Raw genomic sequence first — 14,097 nt, 5'->3', positions numbered from 1 at the left:
CTGAATCATCATCAGTTGACGTATAGGAACTTCTCACAACAAAGGGGTCCAACATTTCCCTGCTTCTGATTGTGCCTCAGTCTTGAAACGTCGAAACTCCATGTAATTGATCATGGTAATGTACATGATAATATCATACATCTTACTTCGACAAAAATAGTCATTTTCACATTACCAAGGCATTTTGGACAAACACACACACACACACACACACACACACACACACACAACACACACAAACACACAAAGTTTTCGGTGTTGAAAAGCATGTTGGAATAACTGCTGGACAGACTGCGTGGAAACAACTCTTCCATTCTTAATTCATAGTAGCAATCTGAAAACAGTTTTTCATGCCTTATTTCCTTATATGATATATCGGAGTGGCATATGTTAACTACGTAATCATTTCATGTCGAAGAAACCACTGTACTTTTACATATTAGTTTGTCGTCACTTTAATTCAGTGAACAAGTGTGTGTGTGTATGTGTGTGTGTGTGTGTGTGTGTGTGTGTGTGTGTGTCTGGAATTTTTTTTTCTTTTCTCTTTTGTTACAATCTTTGGAGGGTTCAGCATCAGTCAGTTTGTCAGGTATGAACCTCTTGTCGTCCAGACATTAACATATTCGTTCATCTGACATGGTCTTCCAATGCAGCTGGGGTCTCTGCCGCTACGATCAGTTTTGGCACACAGACCAACTCGGTCAAACTCACAAGTCAGAGTTTGAGATTCTGGTCGTGTGAGCTCTGACGCTGGAAACGGGAAACGAAGAATGCAAATTACGTTCATCAGTCCATAGGCCATTACCCTGTAGGGCTAATGGCCTTGTCTCGCCAGCATAGAAGAAAAAAAAGTGTGTATTCTTGTGGCAAATTGAGAAGGAAGAACATGCAGCTCAGTATCTCAGTTGGCGAAGGGAGGGCCTCCTGCTCGCCACAATCTTTGAGGGAACGTGTGCCACTGGAGGACCAGAACGGGGATCTCTCTCTCTCTCTCTCTCTCTCTCTCTCTCTCTCTCTCTCTCTCTCTCTCTCTCTCTCTCTCTCTCTTTCACCGTGAGGTTGTGTGGCTTGCAAACATACCTTCACAGAGTCCGTGATCACTGCTGCGGTGACTCTATGTAGTAGGTTCGAGACTCAGGTGAAGGCGCCTCGAGCAGTGTCTCTTGATCACAGTTCATGAGCAAAGTTTCTAAAACTTATTTGTTCTATTTTGTTCCTTTTTTTTTCCCGTCGTATCTGCTCCCCGTCAAGGAGCAATAGTTTTAAATCAACGTTTCATGATTCTTTAAGATCATCTAGTGCTTTGTCATTCCTGTGCCTGTCATAAGCAGGATGTTTTTGTTTTTCGAAATTCATCGGAAAAAAAAGAGTGAAAACTGGTAATATCTTTGGACGCAAAGCGAGAGACGTGGAGGTTGAAATTCTCTATTTGTACTGTCCGGGGAGAGAGTTCTACACTCGCAGGGCTCCTCCGTCTTTTGATCATTTTCTACGATCGTACAACTTTTCAAACTTTTGTATGTTGTCCACATTCACCACCTCTTCTTTAAAGTCTACTCCATTCATCTACCATTCTTATCATACTATATAAGTACTTCTTTACATCTTCCTTACCAAAATTCTTGCATAATTTGATGTACCATTTACTCTCTCATTGTGTATGTGGCTCGTGTGTGGGTTTTTTCTAACCTTCGCGCGTTATATAGATTTCATAATCCTCTACGTTTTCATCGTTAGCAATGCTCTTCGTTGGCAATAATCGTCTATGAATGTTTCCCGTCACTGCTTCTGGTTTATGTGTAATTCTTGCTGTACTGAATAGAGTGTTGATGGATCCTAACCTGGATTATCGTGCCAGTGGCGTATTTATATGTTTGGTATATCTTTATTACCCTCAGTGTTTTTCTTTCCCGAAGTCCACCACCAGGAGCTCGTCTGAGTAATTCAGGAAATACATCTACTTTTCTAAACAAATTACACGACACCGTCTTTTTAACCCATTGAAAAAAAAAAAAAGTTGGATTGACATTAGCCTACCCTAAAAATTAATCCGTTTTCTCTGTTATTCTTCTCATAATTCTTATTCAACAAGTTTTGAATCATTTTAGTAATCTGGTACAGATTACACTAACTTATAACGTGCAAAAAATTTTTGTCGACTATTTTCTACCTATAAGTAACATATTTACCAACTGTAGTGGATTTTACCGCGCGTATTCCACTGTCTAATGTTTCCAGTAATTTGAAATGACGATGACAAGGCGAAGGTTGTTCAGTTGCTGGTGGGCAGCCATAGCAAGTGTAGTGCCTGAAGGATAATCTACATCTGTAAGTGCTTTTGATACTTCGTACCTGCTGAATGTCAAGTGGAACAGTTCATACTAACTGTGAGTATATTATGATTGTAAATATTGTGTTATTTGTTTCGGAAGGGAAGTAGTTGAACCACTTGTTGGCTTTGTTTACAAGCGGTATGATGTCGTATGAATGTATCCAGCCGACAGTTTTTTACTGTGTAAATTTACTGCTAATGGACCTTGAGATTCTGAGACGCTGAGGCAGATAAGAGTGTGCCAAATATATCCTCTCATTGCATTTGCTTTCGTCCTTCTCTGCATATTGGAGAGGCGAAGACGATAGTTTTTCTCTGCCGGCCTTGAACCTTGCTTCGAAGCTTCGATCATTTTGAGTTTCGAAACTTAGATCATTTTAAAAACTTTCGTGTCCGAACACACAAACGCTCCCTCCATTTTATGACCAGACTCCCACACCCCTGCTCCCCGCCCAACCGTACGGCTTTCCCCACCTGCGTGGGCCCCCTCCTCGACCCTACACGGCTCTCTCACCTCTCCCGACCTCCAATACCCTGCACGGCGCCCCTCCTAGACCTCGCCTCTTGCATAGTCTTCCCTTCTTGATCCATATCCTTTGCACTGCCTTCCCCTACCCCGATTTCCACCGCCCTGCATGGCACTCAACCGACCACTACACGCGATTGCATCGCCCCTCCGACCTCCACCCCCTACACACGGCCATTCCATTCCTCCGACCCTCACCCCTTGTACTACCCTTCCTTCCACCTCACTCTCTACCCCCAGCACGGCTATTCATCTCCTCCCAGAATTCCAAGAGGCCCTCCTTGCCCCAACCCACTTCACCGCTAGAATTGTCCTTTTCTCTCCCAAGTTCCCTACCCCCTGCACGACCCTCCCCTACCCAGAACCCAGCACCTGTACAAACCTCCCAGAACCCAGCACCTCATTCAAGCCCACCTCTCCCCACACCTCGACTCGTGACCTGTCTGTTCGCTGTGGTCGGGCACAGGCCACCATGGTCAACCGTGTTGGCCTGTGCCTGACATGGTCCGTTATATATGGACCAAAATATATTCTTTTCTTCTGGGGAAAATAAAAAGATAATTTGAATTTACTTTTCAAGTCGTACGCAACATTTGTGCCAAATTTATAGAAAATCCAAAATGCCGTTTCGGAAAAATTGATTGTGGTTAAATTATAGACAGATAGATCGATATTCGGCCATGCCAAAGCTCCATTAAAGGAAAATGTTTCAAACTAGTTTTCAGTCACTGCATAATGCTAACAGTCTATTTGTGGTGGAGGCTGCAGCCCCACCTTTCCAGCCTACTGTAGTGGAGGTTGCAGCCCCACCTTTCCAGCCTACTGTAGTGGAGGTTGCAGCCCCACCTTTCCAGCCTACTGTAGTGGGGGCTGCAGCACCACCTTACTAGCATACTGTAGTGGAGGTTGCAGCCCCACCTTTCCAGCCTACTGTAGTGGAGGTTGCAGCCCCACCTTTCCAGCCTACTGTAGTGGAGGCTGCAGCACCACCTTTCCAGCCTACTGTAGTGGAGGCTGCAGCCCCACCTTTCCAGCCTACTGTAGTGGAGGCTGCAGCCCCACCTTTCCAGCCTACTGTAGTGGAGGCTGCAGCCTCACCTTTCCAGCCTACTGTAGTGGAGGTTGCAGCCCCACCTTTCCAGCCTACTGTAGTGGAGGTTGCAGCACCACCTTACTAGCATACTGTAGTGGGGGCTGCTGCATCATCCTCCTAACATACTGTAGTGGGGGCTACTGCATCACTACAGGACTGTAGTGGGGGCTGCAGCATCACCCACCCAACATACTGTGGTGGGGGATACTGTACTACCCTTCCAGCATACTGTGCTGGAAACTTCACCACTCCTCGCTAACCTCCCACACATACACACACACACACACACACACCAGTTCAATTTTTTTCTCTCCCGTCATTACTCCTAAAAGCTCCAACATTTTTCCCTGCCTTTTAAATCTCTCTCTCTCTCTCTCTCTCTCTCTCTCTCTCTCTCTCTCTCTCTCTCTCTCTCTCACTTCAGCTTCCGTTCCACTGTGCTTGATGGAAGCGCAACCTAAATACATTAACGGTCGTAATCTTTTAATCGTCTATCCATTGATTCGTTCATCACATTTCGAAATGTCATTTTTCCTAATCCCTTTCACGCAACCGTTGAATGTATTCATGTTCCAATTTTGTGTCTTGAGAGCTTTGCCCATGTTCCAATTCCTGTGCTGTTTTCATTACAGGTTTTTTCTTTTTAAACATCACTCTTAAACATCTTCTGCCTTCACTGATGTTTAGTTCCTAAGCAATACTCTCAGTGGGAGACGCCAATGTCTCAAACCCTTACCACACATTGCAAAGCGTAGCCTCCCTCACCCCCGTCTCCAACCTTGCAACACACACGTAGCCATTGACCTGCCGTGTGTAGCACGTCCTTTCTCTCTTCATAGACACCTTGGCTATGTCATATTGCTCTCTCCCCTACGATGCCTGACACTTTTCAACATGGGTCACAGTCCCTTTCCATTAGCCGGATCCAGGATGCTTTTGTTCGACCACTGCATCTAGTTTGCGAAAACATGTCCTTCTCCCTCCCTTTTCTACAGATTTTCTAGATTTTGCTCAGGGAAGACTCCTTCTATAGACAAGTGACGGCCAATTCTCATTGTAATTGGTAGAATTCGTTTATATTTTTTTTTTCACCAGGTCTTTACCTATGTAGATGTCAGCTGAGTCTGGCAACAGGTTCTCCAGTCCGGAGAGGTAGAGGAAGTGCGACTCTTCACTCCCTTTGCATATATCCTTCCAACGATCGTTTCACACCGTATCTTTTCCTCTCGCACACCACCATCCTCCTCCTTGATATGTCATCCACTCAGAAATCGTATCGAGTTTTTGTTTCATGCGTCCTTTCTGTGGCCTATTAAAACGCCATTGTTCTCACCTGATCTATGACCTAATCACATATACTTACATACGACAATGTGTGTGTGTGTGTATGTGTGTGTGCGCGCAATTACTTATTTGGATGTTTGATAGCTCATGACCCGTTTCACTTGCCTATAGCCAAAGAAATAAAACAATAGGTAATCATAATCACTTCGTTATGAAAAACTTGAATGTTTTTAAAGACTAGTCATTACCCAGATCAACCAAACCATCTCAAGTAAACAGTAGTTGTTTTGATCACTACAGCTGCAATCGGGATTACAGCTGACCACAGCAACACAAGAGGTTGGTTGGGAAAACACCTGGGAAAGTGTAAAAGATGTCCCAGTGGGTCATTGGTGCACAGTTGTTAAGTATACGATAATACACACTGGGGTTTCATATCAGAGTCGTGGATGATAACTTTTTCGATAGATCATATGTTGTATTAGACGAAAAGGAATTTGTGTCTTCAAGGTTTGACCCTAGAGCACACATACACATGTAGCTAAGTTCACAAAACACGTTTTTCTACTCAGTACGTTATGCTTTCCTACCACCTTAGAATTAAACCTAGTGTTTGATTTCGATCAACATCATCAGAATCTTTTCTTTCATTCCGAATAAACTTCCATGGTGTCTTTTGTTCTCCCACAGATTCATCAGTTAGACTCGTTACAACTTTGAGGACGCGCCTCTCCTTGAGTAAGCCACTTGATCTTCACCCCTTCCTCGAGCTTGTCACGACGTAGAGAAAGAAAAACAGTTTACAAGGTTCTTCAGTGTTTCCCTGTGGACCCCAGCTATCAAGACACAGGTTAGAAATTCTTGTTTTAATTTTTATACTTTTTTGAAATTCCATAATAAGAAAGATGCAGAGGGATATGAACTGTCTTCAGTTGCAGCTCCAAGTTGAGAAAAGATTTTTTACTCGCTCGCTAATGATAGGCAAACTTAACCATTGTTCAGGATGTATTTGACTTCGTTGGTGTTAAGGTCCAAGAAAGCGTTTTCGAATCTTGTAGGATCTCCTTAGTTGGGGTTTCTAACGAGTCATCATCATTAAAGGGAACTGGACGTTATAAACAATCTGGTCTCTATTCAGTGACACTTATTTGTAGAATACACTGTCGGCAGTGATCAGATTATGTAGCGTAGTGAGTTTTGTTTCAGTAATGCTGGATAGACGTTGTTTAGTTAGCCTTTAGTAGTCAGGTTCTACGGTCAGGAGGCGTCACGTCTTGTATGGCCTTTGAGGAACAGTATCAAGTAATTGTCTCGATCCTTTCTCGGTGCTGAGACGTGTTCACACATAACAACACAACGTTCAACGTGGCCAGCTTCCTGAGTGCTGTGTGCACGAGACTCAAAAAGACAGAAGGGACTGAACAGGAAGTACGTGTATATATATATATATATATATATATATATATATATATATATATATATATATATATATATACCCCTTTTTTGATGCTCCCGTACCGCTCAGGCGGTCAGCCACGTCCACCATGCAGGATAGCAGGTTATGAAATGTGCTTATGTTTCAGTGTTGGTCTGGGAGGGGTAAGACAGATGCAGTGGGTGTACGGGTGTCTTTGCTGTGGGAGTTTCATCTTGGGCAAGAGGGTACCAAAGTTGAATTGATGTTTTGTGATATACATTCGTACCATGTATTTTCTCGTATGTACGCACACACACACACACGCACGCACACACACACACACACACACGCACACACACACACACACACACACACACACACACACACACACCACCCTGAGCTAGGTACTCATTTCTCGACCATCCCCGAGGGGAAGATAAACACCTTGGTTAGTAGAGGGCCAACTGCTGCGCCCTGGATCCGGAACACGGGCGGGTCCTTGTGTGCATCATGGCTACTTTCCCCCTCTCACACCACAGCAGTGTGGTCAATGTGTACTTGGGTGTTTCTGTGTCTGTGTATCTAAAGTCTTTAGTCGAATCTCCATTTTACTTATTATCAGAAACACTAATCAAAACTCGGTTGCGAATTATCATTTGTTGGTTCAATTATCATATTCTATTATGGTTTATAGAGAGAGACGCGGTTCAGCCATAACTACATAGAGAGAGACGCGGTTCAGGCATAACTACATAGAGAGAGACGCGGTTCAGGCATAACTACATAGAGAGAGAGACGCGGTTCAGGCATAACTACATAGAGAGAGACGCGGTTCAGGCATAACTACATAGAGACGCGGTTCAGCCATAACTACATAGAGAGAGACGCGGTTCAGGCATAACTACATAGAGAGAGAGAGAGACGCGGTTCAGGCATAACTACATAGAGAGAGACGCGGTTCGGGCATAACTACACAGAAGGTTAAACAAATATAGAATTCCTCACCCTCACGCATCTGGCATTCAGCATTTCATGGCAGGCAGCCGCCCATGAATTTGCCCATAAAACACGATTGACGACGATCGCGCATCTAGTAACCAGGATTAACCACTTGACCAGCCAGAATTACAAACTGTAGCCAATCATGATCCATCCCTTGACACACAAAAGGTTGTTGCAACAGTTCAAGCCAATATGGTTACCATCCAGCACTGTTGATTTAGAGCTGTATTTCCGTAGTCTCTCTCTCTCTCTCTCTCTCTCTCTCTCTCTCTCTCTCTCTCTCTCTCTCTCTCTCTCTCTCTCTCTCTTTTTTTGCTTTTTTTTTAGACTGGTATCGAAGTAATCGATGGCCAAACTAGATATATCGTGGACAAACTTTTTACCCATTTTTCACCTGAGTGTATATCCATCACTCGAGGTTGCCCATATACATGTGGTCTTTTCATTACGGTAAAAAAAAGAAAAAGCGATTCATGTGTTCTACCTTCGCTGTCGTATTTCTGACGTTTCAGACCATTTGGGTGATGTTGTGTGAACTTGATGTTAGATAGAATGGGGTCATGTATATACCGAACTTTCTGATCTCTTCTTCGTGCTTGGGTTTGTGTATATGGTGGTAATCAGTAACCAAAACCAAGAAGTAAACTTACGGTATATATATATATATATATATATATATATATATATATATATATATATATATATATATATATATATATTATATATATATATATATATATATATATATATATATATATATATATATATATATATATATATATATATATACATATATATATAGTTCTCAGTGAATGTAGGTTTGCGGCAGGGGTGTGTGATGTCTCCATGGTTGTTTAATTTGTTTATGGATGGGGTTGTTAGGGAGGTAAATGCAAGAGTCTTGGAAAGAGGGGCAAGTATGAAGTCTGTTGGGGATGAGAGAGCTTGGGAAGTGAGTCAGTTGTTGTTCGCTGATGATACAGCGCTGGTGGCGGATTCATGTGAGAAACTGCAGAAGCTGGTGACTGAGTTTGGTAAAGTGTGTGGAAGAAGAAAGTTAAGAGTAAATGTGAATAAGAGCAAGGTTATTAGGTACAGTAGGGTTGAGGGTCAAGTCAATTGGGAGGTGAGTTTGTATGGTGAAAAACTGGAGGAAGTGAAGTGTTTTAGATATCTGGGAGTGGATCTGTCAGCGGATGGAACCATGGAAGCGGAAGTGGATCATAGGGTGGGGGAGGGGGCGAAAATTTTGGGAGCCTTGAAAAATGTGTGGAAGTCGAGAACATTATCCCGGAAAGCAAAAATGGGTATGTTTGAAGGAATAGTAGTTCCAACAATGTTGTATGGTTGCGAGGCGTGGGCTATGGATAGAGTTGTGCGCAGGAGGATGGATGTGCTGGAAATGAGATGTTTGAGGATAATGTGTGGTGTGAGGTGGTTTGATCGAGTAAGTAACGTAAGGGTAAGAGAGATGTGTGGAAATAAAAAGAGCGTGGTTGAGAGAGCAGAAGAGGGTGTTTTAAAATGGTTTGGGCACATGGAGAGAATGAGTGAGGAAAGATTGACCAAGAGGATATATGTGTCGGAGGTGGAGGGAACGAGGAGAAGAGGGAGACCAAATTGGAGGTGGAAAGATGGAGTGAAAAAGATTTTGTGTGATCGGGGCCTGAACATGCAGGAGGGTGAAAGGAGGGCAAGGAATAGAGTGAATTGGAGCGATGTGGTATACAGGGGTTGACGTGCTGTCAGTGGATTGAATCAAGGCATGTGAAGCGTCCGGGGTAAACCATGGAAAGCTGTGTAGGTATGTATATTTGTGTGTGTGGACGTGTGTATGTACATGTGTATGGGGGGGGTTGGGCCATTTCTTTCGTCTGTTTCCTTGCGCTACCTCGCAAACGCGGGAGACAGCGACAAAGTATAAAAAAAAAAAAAAAAAAAAAAAAAAAATATATAGTGTGTGTGTGTGTGTATGTGTGTGTATGTGTGTGTGTGTGTATGTGTGTGTGTGTATGTGTATGTGTGTGTATGTGTATGTATGTGTGTATGTGTGTGTGTATGTGTGTGTGTGTATATGTGTGTGTATGTGTGTGTGTGTGTGTGTATGTGTGTGTGTGTGTGTGTGTGTGTGTGTGTGTGTGTGTGTGTGTGTGTGTGTGTTGATAGTAAACCCTTACCTTGGCAAGACTGCAGTATGAAGTACCCAGAGGGCTGAGGAAGGGTTAGTAAGAGTCGTACCTTGATAACACTGTGGTGTTGAGCCAGCCAGCTGGCCACCCACCTGTCACGTTGAGGTTGACGACGAGCACCATGGGCGGCTGGGTAGCCACCTGGCATCGGTACTGCCCCTCGTCATCTGCCCGGGTCCTCCGTATCACCAGCTCCCATCGGTGCCACCTGTCGCCGGACTCCCGCACCAGCGAGTACCTACAGAAGGTAACAGATGGTTAAGAATGGAAAGAAGGGTTGAAGGATAGGAGGGAGGGGGGAAAAAATGGTGTCATTATACATTTTTTTCTATTTCCTGTGTTTGCTGCCCCAGTGCTTCCTCAAGGGGAACTTTTATCTCCTCGGCTGAGAAACTTTTCTCCGTCGATGGTGTGAAAGTCTGTTGCTTCTTTCTCACTCAGGACTGAGGTTTCAGCGTTATTTCCATCTGTTTTTTTTCTTTCTTTCTTTCTCCTCACCACATGAGAAATATCTCAGCGTTTGGGGAAATATATCTCTTTCTTAGCACACGAGGGAGGGAAGGGTATTCTAAGATATTTATCGCTTGAAGGGTTCTAACACAAGGGAGTCCTCTCTCTCATCATTAGTGAATGTTCTTGGGCAATGACAAGATTTTTTCCCAACAAGAGTAAATCATTTTTTTTTTATACAAAGAAAATTTGGTAAATCCAGAGTTCATGACAGAGGCAGATCATATTATACGTTGGCTTTACCACGTCGTTCTGTTCTTCATTAATGGATGTTATTCATCTTGAAGTTACTGTTCGTCAGACGATCTTTTGAGTCTTTGTGAAAAGAAATCAGTGTCCACTTACGCGGCACAACAACTTAGCTGTGATGACCACAGAATGAAGACTTCACAACAGACCAGTAGAGTTCTGTGGTGACCACAGCGAGGGAACTGCAGCTGGCCAACTCAGATCTGTGGTGACCATGGTGGACCACTGTACCTCAGATCTGTGGTGACCACAGCATGAGAACTCTGCACAGACTAGCCGAGAGCTGTGTTAACCACAGCATGCGAACTGTGGTGATCGTACCATAGGAACTAATAGATTTAAAAACGTTTATTTTGTGTTCGAATTGATATCTAGATACGTAGATAGATAGATAGATTGATATATTGATAGATAGATAGATAGATAGATAGATAGATAGATTATACTTTATGTTTCGAATGTATGTATGCGTGTATGTATGGGTTGACTCCACCTTCAGTGCAAAAGAAAAGTCATTGTCAGTAAGGCTTGTATCGTCGTCAGTGGAGTGCTAGGAGTACATTCTCGTCGAAGGCCTTCTTGCTCCAAAGGGGTCCATCATTCCCCTGCTCCTGCGTTGGAGTGCACCATCGAAGTTGCAGGAATCTCATAGAAGTGGATCTTGTGGTTATGTACCTGAACATCATTTGATTTTCCTGAGGGATTTAAGATGATCAAGCAAGGCTGGCTGAAAGCAGTGAAACCTGTAAGAAAACTGAAAGCAAAGATGATGTGTATAGTGTCTTCTTCAGTCGTGGGTTTATATAGTCTGTTGTATGTGAGATGTATTTCTCTGGATTTTTATAACTAAGATATATTGTAATATTCCATCTTTGTTTCTCTTTAGTGAGTAACTTCTTCCTTTTAAGCCCCGACAGATTGCTACGTACATATGCCCTTGGTGATCATTGTGATTAACATTTTGACTAAAAAATCAACTGCATCATTTTTCATATACATTTACTTCAAACGGGAAGAATTTGTATATTCGTTTTGCTGTTTCATATGAATATAGAGATGAGAATGTTCGTATGAAAAATGATCCGTTTTACGACAATTTAGATATGATCAGTTAGGCTGATAATTCCTGTCGAGTGTACAACACAGATAAGGGTCGTCATGTCAAGCACAGTTATATATATATACATAGTCATCCTTGACGCTTAGCCCTATCTTGCTCCATGGTTTCATTTTAATAGATCACAAACTTACATGACTTTACTGTTTTCTTCTGAGTTAGGGAGATTCTCGTGTGGTTTCATTGGCCTGTTCGTTGATGCAGAATATCTTGAATGTATTTTTGAAAAATGGCTGTGTGGGATAATTCACGTTTTCTATATCCATTTTCAGTGGCTTGTGTTCCCTGTATGGCTCTCGTCCCTATTTGGCATCCGTTGGCAAATCATCCCTCTGAAGGGAGTGGGTTATTCTTGTTCGCTATGGGGGAATATAATGACTTCCAACACAAGTCTCAGTCAGCTTTTTAGAATATTCTCTCTCTCTCTCTCTCTCTCTCTCTCTCTCTCTCTCTCTCTCTCTCTCTCTCTCTCTCTCTCTCTCTCTCTCTCTCTCTCCTCCTTTCATCTTAATCTTTATTCATATTCTCAAAAGAATGTTAAACGTGGATTCGTAAAATGATAAAAGTGAGATCCAGTGCTCTGTTGGAACACATGAGCACAGGTGCCTTTGTGGTGTGATGGTTAGCGTCACTGAGCATAATGCATGCACGGGGTGGCCGCCAAGGGACGGGCCTGCATGGGTTCGAATCCAGGGCGCGGTAATCGGTTTGCATTGCCCCCAGGTGTTCATCCTTTACCAACTCGTTTTCTGCTTAGGCTCTCGTTTCCTCTCTAGTCTCTCAACTCGTTTTCTACGGCCTCGTCTTTAGACTCGTTTTCTGTACATTCTAAGCTCGTTATCTGTTCATTTCACCAACTCGTTTATCTGTTCAGTCTGTAAGCCCGTTTTCCGCTGCCTATTTCACCTCGTTTTCTCTTCAGTTCCTGACCCCTCCCACCCCACACCCTCCACCCCCTCTTCTCCTGTCTTGTTTGGATGGACCACGTCACACACACACACACACACACACACACACTCCTCCTCCTCCTCCTCCTCGAAGACGACGCGACTCAACGCACTGGTCGCCCCCTAAGCCGACCTCTAAGACCGGCGTGTGTATTCAACCGGCGTTGACTCGTCTCTTCACAGGCGGAGTGAGGCAGCTGGGACAGCGTTGGACATCAAAGCACCTGGGTCGCCCCAGACGATAACGATAAGGACTGAATGGCTTCACCAGACACACACACACACACACACACACACACACACAATGGTGCCAATGTTGGGCTCGAACCCACAAACTACATTTATGGTTGTAGAAATATATTATCCCTGGTGGGGTATTCAACACCTGTGATAGCACTTGTTTTTCAGATAGAGATACAGTTATGGTGATGATATTTTCAAGGAGATAAGTCGCCTCCCGGTATATCCCGCTGATAAGGGTTGATGTATAGAGGTTTTTATATAGCTGGATGAGCTCTATTGTCCATCTTCACAGTAATAAGTGAAGGGGGAAGAAAAGATATCAGAGACCTTCAATATGTGAAGGCGGCGAAGCACAGGAACCTTAAGTCTGTAACAAACAATAATGATATGTTTGGTGGGAAAAAAATCTTGAATTTTTTTTTTACTCTTTCAATAAATGAATTATTTTAGACGTATCATATCACGTGTCGACGTCCATGTGTCATTTCCACGTGTCAAAGCACACTTTGAATGGAGTGACTAAATATAGAACAGTTTATTGAATTCAGGCGACGAGTCGGATGTAAATACACCACTGAAGATTTGCATAATGGGGGTGGGGGGGGTGGGGGGGTCATGGGGGGTGGGGGGGTCATGATAGTAACTAGTTGATCAATCCCAGAAGAGCTTAAGACCCAGGTGGGGGGGCTGGATAATTCACGCTTGGGATAATAAGTACATGCGTGAAGTGTGTCTGCATAGTACATGAAGTTTAACCGAGCAAGTTTCATGGTTTTATACATTTTGTGGTGATTAGTTGACCTTTTGGTTGCGTACATTTACATAATGGAATATTGCAGTAGTGTTATGTTGACCCACATTATGCATTCAATGTACATTAAGTGATGTGAAATCTACATACTTGTTGAAGTGCAGTCAAACTCTATTGACATTATGTATTTAATGGTGAACGTTAAGGGATGAATATTTTCATTTTAGTTGCGTTAAAGTAATATAGTAGCTGACACACACATAGTTATGGGACAACTAAGCTATTTCCTTGTTTAGCTATGCACTTGTTCATGGTTTGTTTATGACATTCACGTTCACAGTGGAACGTACAAGACAATTCTTGTGTGTGCTTCATCACTGGTTGCCACAAGGTGGTTCTGGTGACGGACTTCGGTCAGGCGATGGCCTCTCTGACCC

At 43.3% G+C, this 14,097-nt stretch overlaps 1 protein-coding gene across 1 annotated transcript in view; it reads right to left on the bottom strand.

Moving 5' to 3' along the window:
* LOC139750816 (uncharacterized) overlaps positions 1-14,097 on the bottom strand; it is a 391,495-nt gene that overhangs the window by 8,460 nt on the left and 368,938 nt on the right. The window contains exon 5 of the mRNA XM_071665583.1: positions 9,936-10,081. Within this exon, the coding sequence (XP_071521684.1) occupies positions 9,936-10,081 (146 nt within the window). The remainder of the gene's footprint in view (positions 1-9,935; positions 10,082-14,097) is intronic.

The sequence above is a fragment of the Panulirus ornatus genome, chromosome 10 (assembly GCF_036320965.1).
Source record: "Panulirus ornatus isolate Po-2019 chromosome 10, ASM3632096v1, whole genome shotgun sequence".
NCBI lineage: Eukaryota > Metazoa > Arthropoda > Malacostraca > Decapoda > Palinuridae > Panulirus > Panulirus ornatus.
This window is presented reverse-complemented; position numbering and strand designations above follow the sequence as displayed.